Source organism: Anarhichas minor, unplaced genomic scaffold (genome assembly GCF_050575085.1).
Source record: "Anarhichas minor isolate MPS153535 unplaced genomic scaffold, ASM5057508v1 ptg000054l, whole genome shotgun sequence".
In the NCBI taxonomy this organism is placed as follows: domain Eukaryota; kingdom Metazoa; phylum Chordata; class Actinopteri; order Perciformes; family Anarhichadidae; genus Anarhichas; species Anarhichas minor.
Window position 1 is genome coordinate 2,552,484 of NW_027466500.1, and position 23,736 is coordinate 2,576,219.

General features: G+C 40.3%; 1 protein-coding gene across 4 annotated transcripts in view; it reads right to left on the reverse strand.

The window, feature by feature from the left end:
* The window catches only part of LOC142931756 (glutamate receptor ionotropic, delta-1-like), a 185,746-nt gene that overhangs the window by 63,583 nt on the left and 98,427 nt on the right, over window positions 1–23,736 (reverse strand). For 3 of the 4 annotated variants that reach the window (XM_076075835.1, XM_076075833.1, XM_076075834.1), the window contains exons 3-4: window positions 11,988–12,272; window positions 575–780 (exon numbers count right to left, since the gene is read on the reverse strand). In XM_076075835.1, the coding sequence (XP_075931950.1) occupies window positions 575–780; window positions 11,988–12,272 (491 nt within the window). The remainder of the gene's footprint in view (window positions 1–574; window positions 781–11,987; window positions 12,273–23,736) is intronic. The other variant, XM_076075836.1, reaches the window with a different exon arrangement.

Genomic DNA, 23,736 nt, shown 5'->3' on the forward strand with positions numbered 1-23,736 from the left:
ATTTTCAGTGCATGGCATCATCCCTAATACCCATTTATTTAATTTTGTTTGATTTATTTACTGTAGTAAAATAACACAAAGATGTACAGTAAAATAAAGAATAGGTTTTAGAATAATTTAAAACGTATTATCGGATTACTAATCAATTCATCAAAGTAATAATCAACAGATTACTCACTAATCAAAAAAGTCTGTTGCAGCCCTAGTATGAGCTTAGAAAGATACAAATCATCCATGACTTTGTTTGTACTGTGCCTGGGGTTATATGCAGGGCTGTGGATCTGTGCACTACACAAGACTCATTTTGCTGGCAGTGCAGTGCAGGCTGAATGAATGTTTTACTATCCAGGAATATATTTGTAACATTTGATGCAGACTATTGGCACTTGAATGTGTTTTTATTTTTGGCCGACTCAATATCCAAAGCAACACACACAGTCTGATCTCTGCCATCGGCTTTGGGTCAGAACTCGACACGGTTGAGAAAGGCAGCCGCATCTAGTTTCATCGCTTTAATAACTGAAGGTTCACTAGTGTGGTCTTAGTGATGAGTATTAAAGGCAATGTAGCCTACCTGGTGGATGAACACCTGTGCACCACGAGGGCTCATGAGCAACACGGCCCGCCGCAGAGTGTCCCGGTACCGGTTGAGCTCCTCAGTGCGCATCGTGTTGAAGAGGTCAGTGAAGACTCTGCTGACGTTGCGGTCCACCCTCTGCAAGGACACATCCAGACCCAGCCGAGACGCCTGATCCATAAAGGTTTGCAAACCCCGGATGTCTAAAGGAGGAGAACGAATGACAGAGAATGAGTGATCTAAACATACGTTAACGTAAACAGAAAACTTGAGGCAGGTACTATGCAATTCTTTATTCCTGGAGCATTTAATCAGAAATGTGGGTAAACAACCTCTAATTTCAGCACCTGCATGCACTCTATATTTTCAGGCTTTGTTCCAGTGGCTTCGAGGCAAGTTTCGTTCATTGTTCTTGATCTGAAGCGTGACAAAACACAACAAGCACTCCTGTCTTTCTGTTTCCTGGGGTTTACAGGATATGAAACTGCAAGCAGGTGTTGCTGTCCCCGGAGAACTAAGTGTGTGTGTGTGTGTGTGTGTGTGTGCTGTAGGAAACCATTCATAAGAAGTCACACAAATCAAAGGTGATGTGCAGCAGAGGGCTCACAATAAGTATACCAATCCCAGCAGTCACAGAGGGAGCAGCAGCCCAGCATTTACCAAGTCATGCCGCATTGTTAAAGAGAGGTTAGGCAAAATTGCTAGCGCCAGACCTCTGTCTGTGTGTGTGTGTGTGTGTGTGTGTGTGTGTGTGTGTGTGTGTGTGTGTAGGTGTAGGTGTGTGTGTGTGTGTGTCTAGAAGGATGGATGGGCAGGTGGGTTATCCCCTGTTGCATCTCTGGAGGTTTGATGAGTCATCACTCTAGTGCTCAGAACAGACGATATACAGAGGGATAGAAAGGCAAACTGGCTTAACCATACATATAGCTGCATAAACGCAAAATACACACACAAACCTACAATATTTAATGAGTGGTAATTATTTAAGTTGATATGCCACATCATTTTTTGACGCTCTGGGCAAAAACTAGAAATTAGGCTAATAAAGCCCTTGACCTGGTCTGAGCAGTGAAGAAACACATTGGTGCACGGCCCCTGTTTCTCCGTCTTTAGCTTAAGGCAAAGTGAGACAGCACTATGAGTAAGTACCATATGAAGAAAATCATAAAGAATTAGATGCAACGTTCGATTTCCCCTGCCATTGTTATATTGCAATTTATTTTGGGGGGGTAACAAACATTCTCACTGAATAAAAATGTTCAAAGGGCAGAACAAAACATGAAATTAAATCATTCATCATTTTTGAAGCGTTGCCAAACTCTTACTGCAGCCCTCTTTGGAAACTCTTTCGCTTCCAGACACACACACCTCTTTGTATTCTTTGTCTCCAAATTGAAACAGTTATTCTTGGTGGTGTTGCTTTGAATACAACGGGCAAAAGCTGAACCTCTGTGTAATCCCTCCTTTTGTTACAGCACAAACACAGTTTGTAAGTTAATCATAGCTCCTTCCCTCCTGTCCCACGGCTGGCCCATTGCAATTCATTTTGGCTGCAATATTTTCTATATACAATTTTTAGCTGCAGTAACATATCGAATATACACTAAACGTATAATCTGATTTCATATTTAACGTGTTCTTCAGTGTGAACCATGTATGTGTGAAGACTGAACAAGCAAACACATAACGAACTCGTGGACACAAATAAACAAGTTGTGGAGTTAAAGACGTTTATAACTCATCCAAGAGGCTTCGTCAACATCATTATCACACCATGAAGTCTTTGAGAGTCCTGACATGAATGAAGGTTGTACAACCTGCATGAATGGATGAACCTACACACACGCAATGCAACATTAATCTACCTAGCAGGGCCTTGTTAATACCTTGAACAACAGTGCTGTTTAGATTGAATAAACACAATGAGAGATCTAAAGAACTGCTCAAAAGACACAAACCATATTCAGTAGTAATAAAAAAGTGAGGTTGCTGTTGACTGAAAACCTTGCATCTCCCAAATGGGAAATAGAAGAAACGTACTGTAACAAACAAACAGAGTTTTTAATCCGATGAGGTGTCGAGGGAAAACTGTCACGCGATATCTCTAGGACCCCGATAGAAGTATCGGACTTCAAAGGCAGCGTTCCAAGCCCGTAGCAGGCTTTTCCACGAGGCAACCGTGTCAGCCATGGAAGGGGCTGCAGAAAAGAGGATTAACGGGGAATTAAAGGTCTGATTTCTGGACACGTTCACCCAAGCGTCATTTCTGAACACAAATCTGCTTCTGAAAGTTTTAGATATCAAAACTTAACCCTTTTTTGCCCCTCATGTATCAGCATCCTGCTCACTCACTCAGTATTCTCTTACCTATCTTTTGCTTGAACAGTATCTGTTTTGGAAGTACAAGAAAGATAGATAGGGGGGGGGGGACTAAGAAATACCACATGATGTTGCACTAACATCCTATTCAGCTCTATCTTACTCCAGTTCTAACTAAAGTGGGACTTCCTCTTGGATTGGAGCGATGCAGAAATGAGCATCTCATGATCAAGGACTCAGTGGTTTTTACTGAGCTGTCAAGCTGCGTTGCAATCCAAGCGGAAAAGCCCTGAGAAATGGGTACGCTACCAGCCTGTGTTTACTCAAAACCGAGATGAGTCTTGCTGGCAACAATAACATCAGTTAATTATATGCAATTTCGATTTTTGTTTTTGCAAATCTGAAATGTATCCGAGTGTGTCGTGCACTGCCACAAGAGCAATTAAAGCGACACAGAGAAAAAGCAGAAAGTGAGTGAATCCACCCTTCTTTTACTGACTGCAGGTCTATAAACTAAAACACAGTTAAAGGTATTTTAGGAAAATTTGAGTATATGAACTATCTGAATGAATGGAAAACAAACGATGACCTATGGCATTGATACAAGGTCTAAACATCAAATCCATACAGCAGGTAACTATTATCTGTCAGAAGACAGGGCATTTTGGGGTGGATGAGGATATGGCGGCGTACACAGTCAGTCTTTGTCTGTAGGTCTGAATGTGTACTTTGTGCATTATGTACTTGGCTCTGGAGACAAAGAAAACAAACACCTTGCAGAGGAAAAACTCTCTCTGCTGTTGCACAACTTTGCAGATAACAATTTGTTTTTCTGCTTTATTGAGCGAGGACATTGATTTTCCAAATATTTACTGTGGTTTTAGTTGAGCCTGTTGAACGATCACTACTAAGCTTTTCAAAATTGTTATGCATTGTTTGGACAGAGGAGGTGTACATATATTATTGTCAGTTAACCGTGGTCCATTCATCTGGCAAAAAAACCCAGATGTTTACAATTGTACTTTTCCTTTTGTCAGTCAAAGACTATGAAAAATGAAGGAAAGCACCGTCAACAAAATGGTTCCACTTTAAGCAGTCCGTTGTGAATGTGCAGAGCGGCTGGAGTTACAGTCCCGGACTCAATTATTCTCTCAGTCCAGGCCTGCTGAATGGTCTCAAAGATACTGCCTAGTGATTGGATTTCTGGGTTACAACACCGCCATGCGAGTTTGAGTATAGAATAAAATGAATTGCCCTACTTTGCTACTAAGTCTGGGTGGCATACCTTTGGTATGCTGTGTGCTTCGAAGGGAGTCAGTCAGACCGGAATGCAACAAATTTAATGATAAAAACATAATAATAGAAAACGGAAAAATCAACCCAAGACAGTAGGGTATCAACTAAGTTTGTTTTATACATTTATTTCAGGTCAGGTGTAGGGTTAAAATAATCTGTTGAGAATCAGAAAATTGGCCCGAGACATTTTCTACTTTTGTCACTGAATTGATGAGCATCAACACAGAACTATGCAAATTAGGTCTTACCAATTATTTACCCTTTAACAAAAAGGTTAAGTGCCTTTCTGTGTCGCCATGCATGCAGGATTTATTTATTCATTTCCAGCTGGTAATCAACATGTTAGTGAGGAGAAAAATAGAGCTATTTATGTATATATATATATATACACACACAATATCTGTATCATTTTCATATGTCATAGTAATTGACTTTTCTCATTGGCTCCTGGTGAACTTTACCAGATGAAATGTAATACAGACAGCTATCAGGTGTACGGCTATAATGGTATGCATATACTGTATATAATGCATAACACACCTGAAATACTCTCCATATTTGAACAGTTGCTCTTCCTTTATTTCCCTTTCCCTTTAAACCTTCCTTCTCTCTATTCTTACGAGAGCCAATTAACTGAAGGTCACCTGTGTGATCAATCCCTGTGAAATTACCTGGCAAGTTAGTTGGCAGTGTTAAAGAACCTTATGGCCTAAATGTAGCATTAGTGTTGATGAAATTAAGTAATACAATAAGAAAGACTATGCCATTACACAGAAGTCTCTTCACTGCTCTCAAAAGGCTTGCTTAATTTTCTCAGATATGTCACTAACCCTAACATTACACATTACAGACTTGCCTCAAACTCTGCAGGATATATCCTTTGTGTTTGTCCTGCCTGTGCTAAAAATGCATTCCTACATTAGGAACAACCTCCTACATGGGACCAAAAGCAACTCAATCAATCTCACACCTAATCCCAGCCTAATTCTCTCCTCTAGCAGACAGCCAGTCGCCACAGGACGGGCAGAGACGGATGTAGCTGCTCCATAGTCATTACTAAATGCAGGCTAACTGAGATAAACCTGCCAGGGAGCCTACTGATGTTCAAGAAAATTGACCCTTCTTTAAGATTTCCAATTTCCAGTTGCCTCTTATGTTCTCCTTGTTATGATAAGATGAGAAGGGAATTTTACAGAAGCTTCTGTTTGCAGATGCCCACTGTCCATCCTCCCACACAGAATCAATAGCTGGCTTCCTTTTACATACACACACACACACAAACAAGTGTGAGCACAGTGAAAGCACATCTTAAATGACATTTACAAATGCATGCAGATAATATATTGCAAACCTTTAAAACAAGACTACGGGTCTACACCCATGCTAGCAGCTCTATGAGGCTGTACTTGGGCACAGCGGTGCTTTGCGCTAAATGCTAATGTTAGCATACCTACATGCTCACTATGACACTGCAAACAAGGTGATTGTCATGCAGATGTAATATTTACAATGTTACCAGCTGACATAGAGTGCCAGTTCTGGTGAGAGACTGGTGGGAAAGTCATTGGTTTTGCAGATATTTAGTTAAACCAAAGCATTAGACAAATTAAAATGTTGAGCTGATGATGGTGCTATATGGGAAGTGAAAGGATGGCCTTTGTTGTTACTATTCATCCTGAGGGGGACAAAATGTCTTGGCAACCCATCTAATAGTTGTTAAGACATTTCACTGAAAGCAACAAATATAAACCTCACAGTAGAGGAAAAGTCGGGGGATCACCAAAGTCAGCATTAATGACTAAATTCCATGCCAATCCATCCCATAGTTGTCGAGTCATTTTAGAAGGTGTATCCCGGATAGAAAGGCACGTTGTATCTGATTTAATACAAAGCATTGCATGACAATACCCTGAACGCTGTGTCTGGTCACGGTCCAATGTAATCTTTTGATTCACCGCAGGAACCAAACCCACAACTGTGGATTCAGTCGATGTCATTTAAATGCAGCCACAAGACAACAGCCAACAGTTGTTTGAAAGTTTAATTTGATATCTGGACACTCAGGTTCAGAAGAGTGCCCACAAATGTACAAGAGGCTACATGGTCCTTGACTGCAAAGCAAGAAGAGTTGCCATCAAGAAGTTTATTTTTCAGTGGGCGGGATGAACTTGTGTGGCCTTGACATACACTGGGTGTATTTTGTCTTTTTCAAATAAAAAAGCAGAGGCATTAGCCTACCCTACAGGGCAGTCAGAGAGCAATGCTGAAATCTGCAACAGGAGGACTATTCTTGATGACAAAAAAAGATAGAATGAAGGGACGGATTAAAAAGAAACAAACAAGAAAGAACCAAGGGAAAAAAGAACGCATAGAGGGTCTTTTGGTTAACAATAGGCTGTTATAGGATATTCATATAATTGTGTTCTCTCTTATAGCCTGAAGGCCCAAAAGGTAAACGCAAATAAGGATGTTTTGCAGTCGTAATACAAAGTCGGCTTTCTACAGCACAAAAATAAGGTTATTTCTGTTACTTTTACTATGGAGCACGCTCCCTCACAACAGATAATCAAATTATGTGTTGAAAATGTACAATGACAAATGGAACTAGAAGAAGTGAAGCCTTAGAGGTCGTTTACATAATGTGCTTTTTATGCAAGTGATGCATTGACGGAGACTGGAATGAATAAGCGTCGCTGACACACTTCATTACGACGAGCTATATGTTGCCCCCGGGGTCAAGGAGGGCAGCTGCTTGAGATGACTGGAGAGCCTGGTGTTGCTCTCGCAATCCAAAAGCAAAAGGATGAAAGAAATATGATAGACTACAATAATAGTTGTCTGTAAAGTGTAATATAGATAATGAGGTTTTCGTACGTAGTGCTACAGTGCGATGCCTGAGGCTATGTGAAAGAAGGTGCTCTATCTTTACTAGCATCTGCTTTTGTAGACTAGAATGCACCCTCAGCAAATTGATGACACAACAGCCCAGCACAACGCAGCCTTATCACACCAAATCCAGAAATCAATCAGTCCTCTGCTACTTTACGTGTTTGATGGCCTTGGTATAGCAATCATGCGCCATTTGAATCTGTAAATGAAATGTCCTTTTTCAACATGTTCATTCAGACAGTCTTTCATTTTGGTATGGGTTTGAAATATCTGATTTAAAAAATAATTGAATGAGATGATCTTTCTGATCTCTGAAAGAATCAAATGCTCCCATCTTTCTATGCAGCGATATCATACTACAGAGACTGAGCGCTCTGATCATAGATCAGCAGTGTCTTGTCATAGTCAATCAGTAAATCGGATTATAACTGAGGGAAAAAAAACACAGGCCGTGGCAGTGCGGACAAGATTCTCATCCAATAAATCAATGTACTGTAACTGCAATTTGATGGTTAAATATAATGTCTCACCGTCAGACTTTTAGTGCATCAGACAATGAATCATTGGTTTTATTTATGCATGTTGTATTGTCTGATATGATAAAAGCATCACAGTACTTAATAAACCGGTTCAATGTATCTTGCAGCCATCTTTTTGTAATTTAAAATCAAACAACTGCAGAATAATGATATATTGCAGGTAATATATCTCATATATATATATATGAGATATATTACTGATATCTCTGGTTATTTTCTGATCTGGTTTATTACTTAGGATAACAGCTAAGTTTCATAGTCTTACTGCTTTTTCCTTTTGTTGTAACACAAATGATTTACATGCCACAAAATGTTATCAAACTTGAGACAGTTGACATGGATTTTGATAATACGACAGTAGCGCTGCCTGGTGCTACAAAGCAGCTTACTTTATCATCATTTGTTGATTGGCTTAAGGCAATTGCACTGACTCATATACAGTATGGCGGGCAAGCTGCTCAGTTCTTCTGGTCTTTTAATTTTCCCATGAAACTTGAGCTGAATTAATGAGTTGATAAGTTAACAAAAAAGACATTTTTGAGGCATAAATGACAGAAATTCACTATTTCCCCGCTCTGAAACTGTTGTCTTAGTCTAATATGATTGTGAAACTAATATCTTTAGGTTTTGGACTATTGGTTAGGAAGTCTTGAGGACCAAACAATTAATCTAGAAAATGATCATCATTTATCAATGATGAAAATGATCATTCGTTATAGCCGTTAATGAAACTAAATAATTATCTGTGTAAAATCTGCAAGTAAGACATAACATAATTACAATTTAGGCATTTCTGACAAACCTAAACCAAAAGCTCTGCACTACCACCACTGGAGATTGCCCGAGAATGTGACAAATATCACAAAAGGAACTTGAAGGCGGTGTCGCAATGTTTTCATGCTAAACACATGCAGAGAGCTGGAAAGAGAACACAGGAGGGCATTGACAAGATCACACCGAGAACCTGACCTGAGGTCCTGTGCTGTGATTTAAGTTACATAATCTCATTTCCGCTCTTTGATTATCACTGATCCGACAGCATGAGTTGGAAGTGATGTGATGATCAAAACCTATCTTTGCTTATGAAGGTTTAACAGTGATGGAAGAGGTGATGGGAGGAGTACAGTAGAAACAAAGAACAGTTTGCAATGCAATATATCCTGTATTTATAAATGGATGAAATACGTTGCCCTGTATAATTCATTTGTATTTCCCTTTTCTAAATATCTATTGGAAAAACTGTAACTCACCGTATATTCAGTACATTTCAATTTTGAAATCCACCAATGGATAGGAAAAGAAAAAAAACGATCGGACTACCTGACAATCCATTCTGGATATTTTGTTCACCTTATAAGTAAATGCCTTTGTTTTTGACTTCATGCTGAAACATTTTCAAATCAACTTTTATCAAGCAGCATGTCAGCCCTGGCTGAATAAATTAAATGTTATATACCAAATGTTCTTTTTTTCACGCACAATTCAACTCAAGTTTAAGACAGTAAACACTAATTAATATGCTACCTATGATAAATGTAAAGTACTCATTACCACGCACAAATACATAATCAGAATAAAACTGAATGACCCGCTGAAGCGGCTTCTCCCTACTCGTATGTATGAAGTTTAAATTTAACATCATCACTATCTCTTTAAATATGATGTGCCTACACTAATTTACAGACGGCACATTTCTCTCTAGGCAGTGGTGTGGGTCACTGTAGTACTGCTTCCAGACAGGCACCATGGGTATTTTGACTGTTCTGTGATGAGGATCCTAATTAGCCGCTACATTCCTTAATTTAACGAGTGCAGAGTTAAACAGTGTAACACAAGCACAAATGTCAGCGGTGCAGACTTTGTAGCACCTAATTTAGCAGGCCTAAAAAAAAGGCTATTCTGTTAGAACTAGTATTCCCATCCAGTATCTCTCACCAACACTGCCTTGTTACACCGAGCCCTCGTGCGTTAGACATGGGTTCCCTCTCACAGGACTTGCAATTTAAGGCTATGGTGCACTGTGCTGGCTTGAGATGTTATACATAAAGAGTTTCTGATAGGATTTGATTCAATGAATGGAACTGCATCGCACCAGGGGGAAACTGATTCAAAATCCTTAAAATGCAGATGGATGGATAGAAAGCAAGACAGACCGTCAGACAGCTAGCTAGTCAGACAGAGAGCTTGCTAGTGAGACAAATAGCTATACATTGTTTTGATCAATGACGTCTTCTCAAAGCAGATAGATGTAGGTCCCTGTTTGCGGATGATGTGGCCTTGTGGAAGAGATGAAGGAATATGGAGCATGCAATCAAGAAAGTACAATGAGCAATTGATGAGACAGTGGAGTGCGGTCATGATTGGGGGTGTAGGTTCTCAGTATAAAAACAACTTTTTCACCAGGAAGAGACTTAATGTATGTGGCCTTGATAAGATCTGTGTTGGATTACAGCAGTATAGCGTATGGATCAGCAGCCACGGCTCTTATAAGGAAATTGGATGTTATTCCGGCACAGGCATTGAGAGTGTGCAGTGGGGCTTCTAAAACAACGCCAGCACCTGCCCTACAGGTAGAAATAGGAAAAATGCAGTCGGAATTAACTGATGGCAAATTAATAGGCTAATGTTCAGGGACACAATGATTCCAACCCACAGAAGAAGTGTTGCTGGAGGGTTGGGAGAAGTATCAGAGAGATAACTTGGTTTATCCGGCGGTGGCTCCATGGATGCTTGTGTGGCTTGATACAGACTGGTATTTGCTAGAGGTAAAAGCAAATAATCAGTCACAAGAATAGCAGATCAGGGAGGCCGGGTAAAATGTACGGTGAGGGGGAATGAGAAGGTGGATGAGTTGGCAAAGAAACCTTTAAAGAAATAGAAATTAGTATCAGTAAAGCAAAGGTCATGTGTTTAATCTGGGGAGGAAAAAACAACCAAACGAGACAAGAAAGGTGGAAAAGAAGAGAAGGGAGTTATAAAATTCAAAGAGTGCCGAAGTTACTAGCAGTGTTGTGCAAGCGACTTGGAAAGTGTAGTGCACTAAGCTACCAGTTACTCTACATTAAATGAAGCTTCACTACACAGAAGCTTCCCTCCAGAGAATTGCAGAAAGCTAAGCTACAGCTACATGGCAAAAGTAGTCTAAATGCTACAAAGCATTTTTTTTTTTTCTTTGAAGTCAAGTTAGGGCCATTTATAAAAACTATGAATAACGTAGTATAAAAATATATAGCCCAATATAAACGATATAATTAGGGAAAGATGTCAGGAAGAGGAGTCAATGGAGCATGAGCTGTAGGGGGCATGAATCGCAGAGAGAGATGGTGAGGAATAATGTGATGGAATTAGAGGTGCAGGAATTCACATTAGTAGGATTACTGGGCATGGGGGAGAGAGCACAGGTCAGGGTACTGTTAGCTTTCTTAAGGAACACTTGGTTTTCGGATAAGAAGGGATATGATGCTAGAGTGGCTGATATGGATAGGGAGGTAAGGGTGTGTGTGTGTGTGTATGTGGGTATGTGCGTTTGGGAAGCAGTGTCAATGTCAGAAACAAATCCAAGGAGAGATCTCTGTAAATGCGAAACACCATGTCACCATGTCACCATGTTCGTACGGACCAACCTGTGGTGGAAACTTGTATTTGGTCAGTGGGTGGCTGTATTCCCTTGAGGGCTTGCTTTACTACACACTTTATCAACTGTAGCTTTCGCTGAATGGAAAAAAATAAAACGATTTACGCTCTTCTCTAGATTGCACTCTTCCAAGTAGTAAAAAAAATAAATTAGCCAGCAGTGGCAAAGTATCATCTGAGAAATGCCAATGCAGCAATATATTCTCTTCATCTTTCTGCCCTTGTAGTGACTTGGCAATCACAGTGCTTTGCCTTTTGCCAAATGTGGGTCACAAAAGGTCTGGTCCGCGGGGGCGTCGTGGGGAGAATAATGAAACAGAAATGGATAACATCTGAAGATACATTACGTACTATTGGGACACCATTCTCCGGTGCCACAAATGAGCCAATTAGCCACACACTGGTCTCTTCATGAAGACGCGACTAATGGTAAATGGTTTCCCGACAATTTCTAGTGAACTTTGATATATTTTTTAGCAGCGTGCGTGTACAATATGTGTTTATGTGTGTGTGTCTGCGTGGGAGTTATGATGTTCTTTCATCTTAGTTCCGACTCTGTGTATTCTTTCCAGCGAATGAATTCCTAGTGTTAATAAGGCTTTTCTTCAGCCCGCCACTGTAGATGGTCTTGGAGCATTAACAGTTAAGTAAAATAGCTGAAATCATCTCACTTACAGATGTCCTGTTTATGAGATGCATTTGACCGTCAACTGCTCTCATTCGTCTCAACTCACCGTAGTCGCTCTCGTAAAAGATGATGAACTTCTGCCAGTGTAGCTCTGAGATGAGTGTGAGCAGAACATCGTTGATTCGAACAGGTGGACGGGCAGCCAAGGTGTAGCTCTCTCCTTCTGGACTCGGGTTGAGCTGGCAGGCAGTGCGGGGTGCACCGTCTCCATTTTTCTGGATGAAGAGGTGGGGAATGTGCATTGCGTCCGTCAGAGACTGCAGGGCACTCGCAGCTGCGCAGCCAGTGGACGTGACCAGAGCGAGGATCCCCTGGTTCATCAGCTCGCATGCTGGACAGAGGAAAAATAAATAGAGAGAAGGTGGATGAAGGAGTAAAGGAAGAGGGGTGGAGACAAGGATTTGAAGAAAGGAAATGAAGATGAAGGACACAGAAGTATTTAAAAGAGATAGAGGACGATGAAAGAAAAAGCAGAGATATGGAGGAAAACAGGGTCGGGGGAAAAAAGCAGAGGAGAAGGAATAAGATTAACATGCTGAGATGTGTATTTCAAGTTTATCCAAACTGTAATCAATTCCAACAAGATTTGAATTCTTTCAGGTTTAAAGAGCGCTGTACATTATTCAAGAAAGTGTGCTCAACTGGTTTTAATTAAAATTCAAGATGGTTCTTTGTGTATCCTGCTTAGGATTACGTCTGAGCCTCCGCAGTTCAGAACAGATCACAAGACAGGAGGGGGTTGGTACTGACGTCGTATTATAATGTGTAGATGAGAGATTCAGAGGGGGGCATCCTCTAATGATTAGAGTCTAATCCTTGTCCCCAGACAAGAATGAGACAGCTGATCAAAGCAAAAAGGCTCGCTGAAGTCAACAGTCACTTGCTAACAGCAGATGAATCAGACTCAGAACTACAGGAGTCAGTGCGGTTCAGTCACACATAAACATCTGGAGTATTTTAGCTCGATACAGGAAGTAAGATGCAAACTGATGTCTCCAATCAGTCCGAGCTAAACATTGTCCCACACATCCTTCACTCCATGTCTCTCTTTCATGTACAAATGGTCATCATCTGTAAACCAACACGGATTCAGACTGCAGACATACTGTAATTGTAATGTTTGCGTTGGGACTTAACATCCCTACATTTGTACATGTCATTTGGGCAAAATCTGCTTTAGATCCTCTTAGAGCGGGTCAGCATGAATGCTGGAACAAAGTGCCAAATATATTTTAAAGATGAAAATGCCATCTTCGACATTATTAATGTGTCCGAAATTGAAGAGAAAAGCTGTTCTGTCTAAGTGGTGGTAAATATTTAATGAGAGTGGGTAGACTTGAGCATGCAGTTAGGCACTAGTGTTTTGCTCTTCAAATTATCTGACGGTTGATTAATGACCTAAAAAGATGATTCATTCTACCAAATTCTAACTTTTTACTACAGTTGGTTTTAAAATGTGTTTGAAACATTCATTTGCAGAAAACAGATCATCCTACTTTCTCACCCTCCGGTTTAAAACTAACTGATCCAATCAGACAGTTTTCACAAGAAACAAGATTGAATTTAAAGCAATACCACTTTCTTAGTCGCAACCACTGCTTATATTGTTTTCACGTTTCATAATCGTTGACCCTATACACTCTTGACCTGCCCATTCGTGTGGATTTGCGTCCTCTCTTAGATTAAAAGATGCAAAACACAAAAATAGGCAATTAAATAGAAAAGAGAATGTAATGTGAATCCAAATGCAAAAACGGTTTTAATGAAGATTATTCAATTTGCATTTAATTTTAGGCTCTATCTCTGTTATGAGCTGCATAATCATCTACTACAGGGATTGTCTAATTTCGCATGTGACACGGGACAGGCTACTGCAAATGCTGCCTTTAAAATTCAAATCACTACTTCTCACACAGCGGGGCTCTTATAATTTCAGCATAAAACAGCTGAGCATATTGTACAAAACAGCAATTAAATGTTCTCTCGCTGCATTTCACAATACCACCTAATTATGAAGTCTACTTCAATTTCTGCAAAATGTAGCAAAAAGTAACCAAGAACGTAAGACATGACATAAACCATATGATATTGAGCATTTTAAGAAGCAGAACAAGGACTGCACGTCACGAACATCACAAACACATACAGGTAAGACACCATGACGTTAAATCCACCATGACACCGGAGGAAGGTGAAGAAGAAGGAGTTTTGGAGAAAAGGCATTAGGGATAAGGCGAGAGGCCTGAGAAGGAAGGGTTAGGAGGGGGAGAGAGGGAAGGATGATAAGAGGGGGTGCTCTGTAAATTAAGCCATACTGGGAAAGGGTTGTGTGTGTGTGCGTGTGTGTGTGCATGGTTGGCAGAGGGGGAGGACTATTAATGTGACAAATGACGATTTCATCTACTGACTGCAAGCACAGGAGTACATTAAGGCTCTGTAAATCATGAGTACAGGAGCAACTACATAACATGCTGAGGAGGGGCAGGAAAGCGGGAATGTCAGAGAGCAGAGGTAGAGGAAGATGCACTGTAGTTAAAGTAGAACAAGAAGAGAGCGCAAGAGAAATAGAAGGATTATTTGGAGCTTTTTGCATGAATGCTCAGGAGACTGCAAGAAAGACTTCTACAGAGTAGGAAGTGTGTTACTGTGTCTATGTGGTTTAGGTGTGTGTGTGTGTGTGTGTGTGTGTGTGTGTGTTAGACAGACAGAGCCTTGCATGTACACCAGGGCACTTGGCAAATCGTCCTTTGTGCAACATGAAATGCTAATACTCTGCTCAGCAGAAGGTCATGTGATTGACAGTAATACAAATCTAGAGCATGCTTTAACACTGATCCGGTGTCTAAATGTGTCAGCTGGCAACAATAGACTGTATTCTGTACTCCGCACTGAAAACAGAGACAGTCCTGTTCCTGAGACTTACTTGTGTTATTCCTGCCGGGTGCATACAGTATCTTTAAACATAAACATATTAGAGCTGCAACAATTCATTAATTCAGGAATTAGTCAATGACAAGATAATAAATCAGCAACTATTTGGGGAATGGATTAATTGTAAAATGGCAATTCTGTGGTTCAAGCTTCTCAAATGTGAAGACTTGCCACTTTTCTGTGAACGTGTTTCATATTATTTTCAATTGGAACTCTTTTGGACTGTTGGTTAGACAAAACAGGACATTTGAAGATGTCTCACAACTTGTAATGGAAATGGGTTTTTCTGGACGTCTCATAGATTAAACAAATTGATTACTCAAAGAAAATATCCAACAGATTAGTTGATAATGAATATAATTATAAATTGCAGATCAAAGTAATTGTAATAGGTCTGCTTCATTACTGTAATCAAAAGAGACTGTGGTCAGAATGATTGGCAGCCTTTATGCTGTGCCTGCAGATCTTTTTTTATTTGTATCTATTATTTATTTCACTTGTTCCACCATCTGCTCATGCAAGAAACTTCAACAACTTTATCTTTATTTGTGCTAATAGAAAAGTGACTCATAATGCTATATATTTTTATCCCTCAGCCACTTTTAGCAGACTATAGCTAAAGTCTATCTGCGGCCATTTTGGCTTCATAATGGACACCCCAGGCCCATTATGGCGCAGAGAGCCCACTGATGTAGGAGCGCTCCACAGTCATTGGCGAGGATGATAATGGTGGAATAACGACTCTTAAATGTTCCCCCTGAAGTGGACAGGGGCTATCACTCATTTCCTGCTAGCTAGAAGACATCTAATGTCAGCAGTCTCATATATACGTACACCTTAAAGCAAAACAAAAATCTTGGTCCTGGACACCACTGTTGGCGTCCCAAAGCAATTTTTTAAGTGAAGTTGACTTTTGTCACGCTAGTCGCTCGATAGAGATTTGAGTCGTTAGTCAGTATGTTAACGTAAACAAAGCTCTTTTCCTATAGTTTTGTTGCCTGAACCTTACTTCCTGTGAAAATGTAAGTTTATGTTGAAAAGTCACTATACCCGTAATAAACACATATTGACATGCGGTCATTGACACATACAAAACTAACTCTAGAGGGGTATGTAGAGAGTCATCGTTTCAAGCTTAGGACCACCGACCAAAATGCAGTATTTGACGCATTGGTGTGAGAATGTGTTGACTGGGAATATGGATAGAAATGGATGGGTGGAAGAATTTTTAAACAGTCAATAAGTCTGCTGTAATTAAAGGAGTTGCAATAGGGAGACACAAACAACAGCTGCTTTCTTTTGGAAAAAAAGAGATTTACTAATCTATCAAACCCATTGTGGAGAAGCAGTCATTTTCGTCTCAGTGATGGTGTGGTTGATTGATGGACGATGAATTCAGTAGAGGTGGATGAATTTTTAAATACATCTAATCATCACTGCAAACCCCGATACAATTTAAATTACAATGAGATTTTCACTCAGCTGTCAGCAAATTCAGAGACCAAATCAGGGAAGAGGCCAGGGCATTGTAAGCGATTTTTTCATGTTCCTACACTCATAATTGAAACCATTAAAAAGGACATCTGCCATGCAGATTCGGGCCGATCAACAAAAGCACACAGTATTTTTCTGCAGAAGTCCTCACCTCATCAGACCAGTTCGGTTATGCACGGAGGGTCCCGGGAGAGGGAAAGTTAGCATCGAGACACCAGGCTGAATGAAGATATTACTACTGTGTGCCACTCAATCTGTTTGCCCGTAAAAACATGATGGCATCAGTGTCTTGCACTCATTTTAGCGATGTAATATGAAGAGTATAACAAACCACCACACTGCTGATGTAGTGAATACTGCATAAACTGGGGCTGTCACAGTGATTTCACAGTCTAGATAAGACAGTCTCATTTAGTTTGCTCTGACTCAGAGCACAATCGTAGGATTTGAAGGAGTCACCACTAAAATAAATGGCACAGTTACAATGGTCTAACTGTGATCTGATTGTGACAGATTGTACTACATTATTCAGATTTAAATGTCTGCCATTCAGAGGCTGTTGGAAAAGGCTTAAAATGTATTGTACTGCTCCTTCATATTTTAAGGATGAGCAGCTACGTATTCCATCTAAATGTGAAATTATTAGATAATGTAAATAATGTAAATGTAAATTAGAATGTGATACAAAAGAAATGGGAATATTGACTGCACTATTTACATTTTTATGAATTGTTTCAAAGTCAGAGCAATACAAAAAATTGTAATTTAGATCTTCCATACATTTACATCTGTGTACTTTAGTGTATAAACCCTGGATCATACTCCTCGTCTTTTTTTCAAGATAAAGTGCCAAATTGGTCATTGATGGTTTTTAAGCATTCAGCAGGGACAACTGGCACAAATTACAGTTCTTTTTTATGTTTTAGCTGTTTCATCACCCTCAGCTAAGAGCAGACCGGATCTTGTGTCATTTCTTCATTATGAATGGGCCCTTCCACTCTGCTTTCGGCAGCTTCCCACAACATTATATCTCTTCGCCACACAGAAGGGAGAAGTGGGAGAGATCAGTATGGCAGCCGGACCACGGCTTAGTTCAACATTAAGTGTACAGCAACATTGCACCGTCAGTAAGAGTGAATCGTCTCTCTATCGCTATCTCTCATTCACTCACTCATTCTCGGACATTTTCCGCCATGCCTGCACTCCTGCTGTCAGACTAAGATAAGGGTACATATCCCGATCAATACTATTGATGCTAAGACTGCCCATGTCACCTGAACTGTGAAGGAGTGTCTCTCTGCTATGAATTATACTCTCCAGACAGGTATAATGGCAGAAATAGACTTAGTACAGTAGATACTGTTTATATACAGGGAGTGGACACAACCACATGACCTGTAGAGTACAGCACAACAACATTGCAATAAATATTACATTTGTGAAGCTTCGATGTTCAATTTCTGTTTTGTCAGTGGACAGTAACACCTCGCAATAGAATGGGATTTAATATAACACCACCCAAACGTATACAGCCTCTGAAATCAGTTGGATTGGTACCTCTCTGACAAAGTCTGAACAAATATTTAACCCACAGTAAAGCCATATAAAATTACCGGCTGGGCCGTGACAGATCCCCGCTGGGTCCCTGCTTGGTCCTTGGTGGTATGTGATCCCCCTCAATGACGTAATGCCTCTAAGCACCGTGTGTGGAAATCAATTGCAATGCTTTATCTATCCGCCGGTAGGGGCAGTGATTATGGAAGCTGAAATCAGGCGGCTGCAGTGTGACCGTTTTACTTTAAGTTTGCCCATTGCGACTTGACATATATATTGACCCAGTTCACCTAAAATCAGTTATTTATTATCATGTGCTTCCGTGCTGAATTTTGGAAAAGTGTATCTAAAATGATTCACAAGACATCAACACTATTTTCATTTAACAGAATGGTGTTGCCATAAAAAAAAACTGAAATTATGCCCAATTTCATTGAAAGCCCAAATGTCCCAGTTGTCCGCCAACACATAAATCTGTTACTTTGTTTGCAGAAGTATATCCTTGCTGCTGTAACATACAAATTTCCCCCTGGGGATGAATAAAGTACCGTATTTTCCGCACTATAAAGCGCACCGGATTATAAGGCGCACCTTCAATGAATGGCCTATTTTAGAACTGTTTTTATATATAGGGCGCACCGGATTATAAGGCGCATAGAATAGAATAGCGTCGTAAGCGTGTCTCTTGAAAGGTGCCATTTTGGGGTCTTTATACACACAAGTGGTGTTGGACTAGGAGTAAGCACAGTACCGGTGTTTACCGCGGTGCGGCTTTGTAGTTTACCAGTCGTACTGAAACATTTTGACAGAGCGCCGTGTACAACCAGTATGGATCAACCAATTAACCAATTGATCCATATATAAGGCACTCCGGATTACAAGGCGCACTGTCGTTTTTTGAGAAAATTAAAGGCTTTTAAGTGCGCCTTATAGTGCGGAAAATACGGTATCTATCTATCTATCTATCTATCTATATCTAAACACAGCATCTATATCTAAACACAGCATGCATTTGTGGGTCTGTGTGGAGCTGGAGACCGTGAAAATAGTCTCAAAACTCCACACACAAATGTAACCTGATCTGTCGTTTGTGGATTGTGTAATACATATTTGTGGCCATTCTGAGATCAATTTCTCTCCATAGATTTGCCCCTGGTGGCTGGCTGCAGTACATGTCATAACATCCACATCCTCCATGTTAATGGATGGGACATGGGCCACACAAAAAAAGAAATCAAAGTACACGTCAAATACATTTTTCCTAAAGATGGTATCTGTCATGTAATGCAGTTATTGTCACGCTAATGTGTGTTAAATAATTAACTTCAAAGAAATGTATTATGGATGCTGACCATGTGCTTGCAACGTCCCTAGTTTGAGTTCAACTGGGGACTCGTTGCATGGCATCTAGCTCCCGTCATGTCCTGTCAACTATCAACTGTCGTCCGTCTAATAAAGGAAAGACATTCCGTGGAAATACTTTGGTGAAAAAAAGAGAGAGAAATAGGTAGTATGTAGTTCCTATTGTCCACATCCCTATTATCCAATATCAAATCAACTTTTCTCATGGAGCAACAACTCAGAAAGTCAATGGCACTTGACTATCATATCTTATGACTGCTGTAGAGCCACTTATTGTTGACTTAAGCACTTTGTGAATTTCTAATGGCTGAGATGGCTCCACTAACTTGTGAATAACTCGCTGTGGCAATGTTGCGGTACAAATGTGAGACAAAGCTTGTGTCCCTGTTCCTATTTTAAAACACGGCACACTGAAGCCTGTTATTCTTATGAAGCACATTATCTTAACTTCATGTGACTCAACATGAGTCTTCAACTTCACAACCATTTTTCAAAACTTTTCACTCTATCACAATGCAAATTCTTAATGAAAACATATTAAAAAAATCATTACAGAGATTTATAGCTGTTATCTGAACTGCACAACGCACTGAAAAGCTTTAGTAGCTCACAATGGAGCTGGCTGCTGCTTTGCTCGGTGTGAAATCAAATGAACAAACGTATGCAACAGTCGTATACAGTAAAAGCTTGCAAAAGACAGTGTGTTGTGGTTTTCCATTTAACTTTCAGTCTAAGGCTTTGTGTTGGCATCTGCTGCCTTGTGTTCTTTGCTCTATAAGTGGCAATCGAATCAAAATATATTTAGTATATCAAACAAAATGGATTGACAACGAGACTTAGTTTGTACGTAGTGCTTTCATGTCTCTTCGCCTGGGTCTCTATGTTAAATATACTTTTGAGTGATTATTATTTCTGACAAAAGAAGATAGTTGCTGTGCCCTGCAAAAATGTATGCTTAGGGATATTTTCCCACTGCTGGTACCCGAGGGATGAAACAGAAAAAGGCCTCGAGTCTAAATCTCTGCAGCCTGGGAGAATAGAAAGCAACAGAATCCACTCCGTATACAATCAGTAAAAAAAGAAAAACAGAGCAGAACTGGGGAGACACACGCAATTTTTAGTTTTCAGAGTCCTGAGTCACTGACTGCTATTTCGACACAGAAACTAATGCGACCAGACAATGATATAAACAACACCACCAAAATGTGATACAGCTAGCTACCATGCCATGTGGCATCAGTTTCAACTGTTGAACAATTAGTAGTGACTTAGTGTCCTTCAAAAAGCCTAAATGGATTGGGCGTCTCAGCCTGTAACATAAAAGATATGATTTAAACTGACCCTTTGCTAAATCCCACTGTTGACGCAGACTGACCAATCATAGCGTAGTCTCAGCCAGCTCCGACCAGGATTCAAACACTAACCGGCTCTGCTCGATATAATATTTATTCAGTGAATGCAGTAGGGGATTGCAGTTAGTGACAGTGTGGGCTCCATGGTAGCTCTGAGAGCTTGGCCGAATAGCAGCAGGGGGTCAAATGTAACATCATAATGATGTCTCATTAAATCAAGAAGACAATAGTATCTATTTCAAGCCTTTTAAATGTGTGTTTCCTTGCTATCTTTCTACTCCTCCCTTCCTTTTGCAGTGCTTTCGACTCTGTCACTTGCTCTCTCATCAACTTAGCACAACCACTGTTCCTTCCAGGGCTAATGTGGTCAGTCTAATGAGCATAACACAGTCCTTTGCATACACAATGATGTATTTATGTGTGTTTGTTGTTGTTTTTCCACTAGTATGAGGCTGATTAGCACTCTGACAATTAACATGCAGCAATGCCTGTTGGTACAAGGACCTCTATTGGCAGCACAGTGCTGAATGTTGAAGCAGGTGAATAGAGAGCCTAGTTTTTATATGGCAAACATGTGTTTGGGTTTTCTGATGATTGATTTGGATGGTGTTATGGAGAGAGATTGTCTGGCATTGTGGGAGGGTAATCATGACTCATTCGCCGTTGGGACAGGGACAGGCTGGGCCTTTGCTTTTCTGCTGGAATCAGAAACATTAGGAAACATCTCACGCTCTCATTTGGTAATGTGTCATTTGCACTGATATCGTCTCATTTCTTTGTCTCTCTTTGTCCGTAGTTTTCTGGTCTCCCTTCATTCTCCCTGTGTACATATCTCACTCCACATATCTTTTCTCTCATCTGATCCCTCTGTGTTTGCCTCTCACTTGTCCTCTTCCTCTCACTCTGCATGTTGCTTATCACAATCTGCCCTTGTCTGTCTTGGCCCATCTGCATCTCGAGCAACACCTCAAACATACGAGATAAATTATGAATTAACACAAGTTCATTCAGGGATGCGTTCGCTCTTTGTGCTACAGTAGAATAGAAGATGACAACACAAGGATGGAGGATTAAATAACACCGGTTTTAATTATCTTTTATAAGGTCGTGTTCCTTCCACAAGCATTTTTTATTTAATTCAACAACAGTGGTCAAATAATGGGACCAAGTCAACAAATAAATAAGCAAAGCCAATGGTTTCATGACAAGTTAACAAAGAGCAAACAGTTGTGTCTGTTCTATAAAAAATCCGATGAAATGTAGTGTCAGTCTGAAATCCTGTCCTCACAGGGCACCTTTGGTTGACGTGATGACAGTGTAGTTGAGGACTCAGGATTATAACCTCTTTAAGTGGCAGAGTGATTTATAGTTCTCCCCAAACATCTCACAGATACAAGTTTTAAAATTCTTGAAAAAGGCAACCCTGGGTTGATTTTCTAAGTCGACTTAATCGGTCTGCGGCAGCTAATGTTTCGGTTGCAATAGTGCATCATTAGCTGCTGCTACACTTTGGTTCTGTGACGTCAAGAAGAAGAGGTCGCCACTAGCAGAGTAGTAGCTGTTTGTTGGTTCAAAATGGAAAGGATGCTACTCCGCTGTGGGGGGGTTACAGATAGCTTGTACTTTAGTGCCATGTGACAAATCATGTTACACTAAATACAACATAAAACTATACCGAACTACAAATAAACAACACAAGGCACTTTTTAGGCAGATAAACAATGCATATCATTTCAGATGTCTGGTAACGTTTGGACAAACTTGCCGAGGATTATCCGACATCACACCAAAAATCTACGACACATAATGTATGACTTCAACCCTACAAAACACAATAGGTGTTCGACATTCAAAATGCTATTTGCATTATTTATGTGATGTTGGCATGTCAGAAGACATTTTTACACATAGGCCTAAATGTAGGTTTAAGTCATTTCACTGTAAAGAAATAGGCTCAGCTACTTAAAAAGCTCCTGTGCTATCCTCCACTGGAATGATATTGCATTAACCATTACAATGGCTTACATGATGCTATCATCAGTAATCCACTGCATGAAGACTGTAGCCACTACAGTATGTTGGGCATAATACTACAAACACTGACCAGCTCCACTGAGGCTCATGTTGGCACAGAACATCACAGCCACCTGTTCCCGTAGCTTGAACAAAGCCGGACATGTGTTCCAATGCAAGCCTGGTGGCAGATAGGTGTTCACCAGCTTCACAGAGTAACTCCTCTGAATCCACAGCTATTATTTACTGAGACCTGACTCATGGTAAGGATAACCTTCTTCTTGAGTGTTAAATCAGCTTGATGGGATGATTCATTCTGCTGAGTTGACAAATACATCAATGTCAAGCAGTTAAAAGACACAGGACCTGTGCAATGTAGCTGTTGGCACTGGTACTGTACGTCAGGAACTTCCTTGAAGGACCTCCGGTGATATATAACCAAATTATTGTAAGGTGCTTCAGATAAAGCAAACTCATGTAGATGTGTTCTGCCATTTAACCTTGCACAATTTGAGACAGAGAATTTGAATCAAGGATTTTTAATATTCAAATTGCTTTTGTGTTTTTTTCATTTATCTCTGCTGCCAATGCCAATGAGATTCAGAGTCTGTACCTATGTGCAGCTTTCAGACACTTAAACCTTATTACTTTGGTTTGCCAAAATTTGAATGAAGTAGCTCTGGTTGACCTTTAACACTGTATAAGATATATCAGAGTTGTATCTAGTGATTGGTTAGTGATTGGCATGTGGCAAGCTAAAGATCAAAGAGTGGGCCAAACCAAGGCTGATCACTAGTAAATACTAGACTTGTGGTGAGAAAGAAGAGCGTAGTGGTAAACCTTTGTTGCTCTGTCGGATGTGTTGGTGACATTAGGAAGCGCTGTAAACTCTACAGGAGATCTCCACATTTTTAGAAGAGCTAGACATTAATGAAACTGCAATTAACATTAGGGAGATCTTTAGATGAGGGTAATGGTGTGAGTAAAAGTAAACAAACAGCAGTGAGGCAGATGGAGGACCATTCATTGAACTGTTTCACCATTTTAAGTAATGTTTCTCTCTTCGGGGGGGGGGGGGGGGTCGGCTTA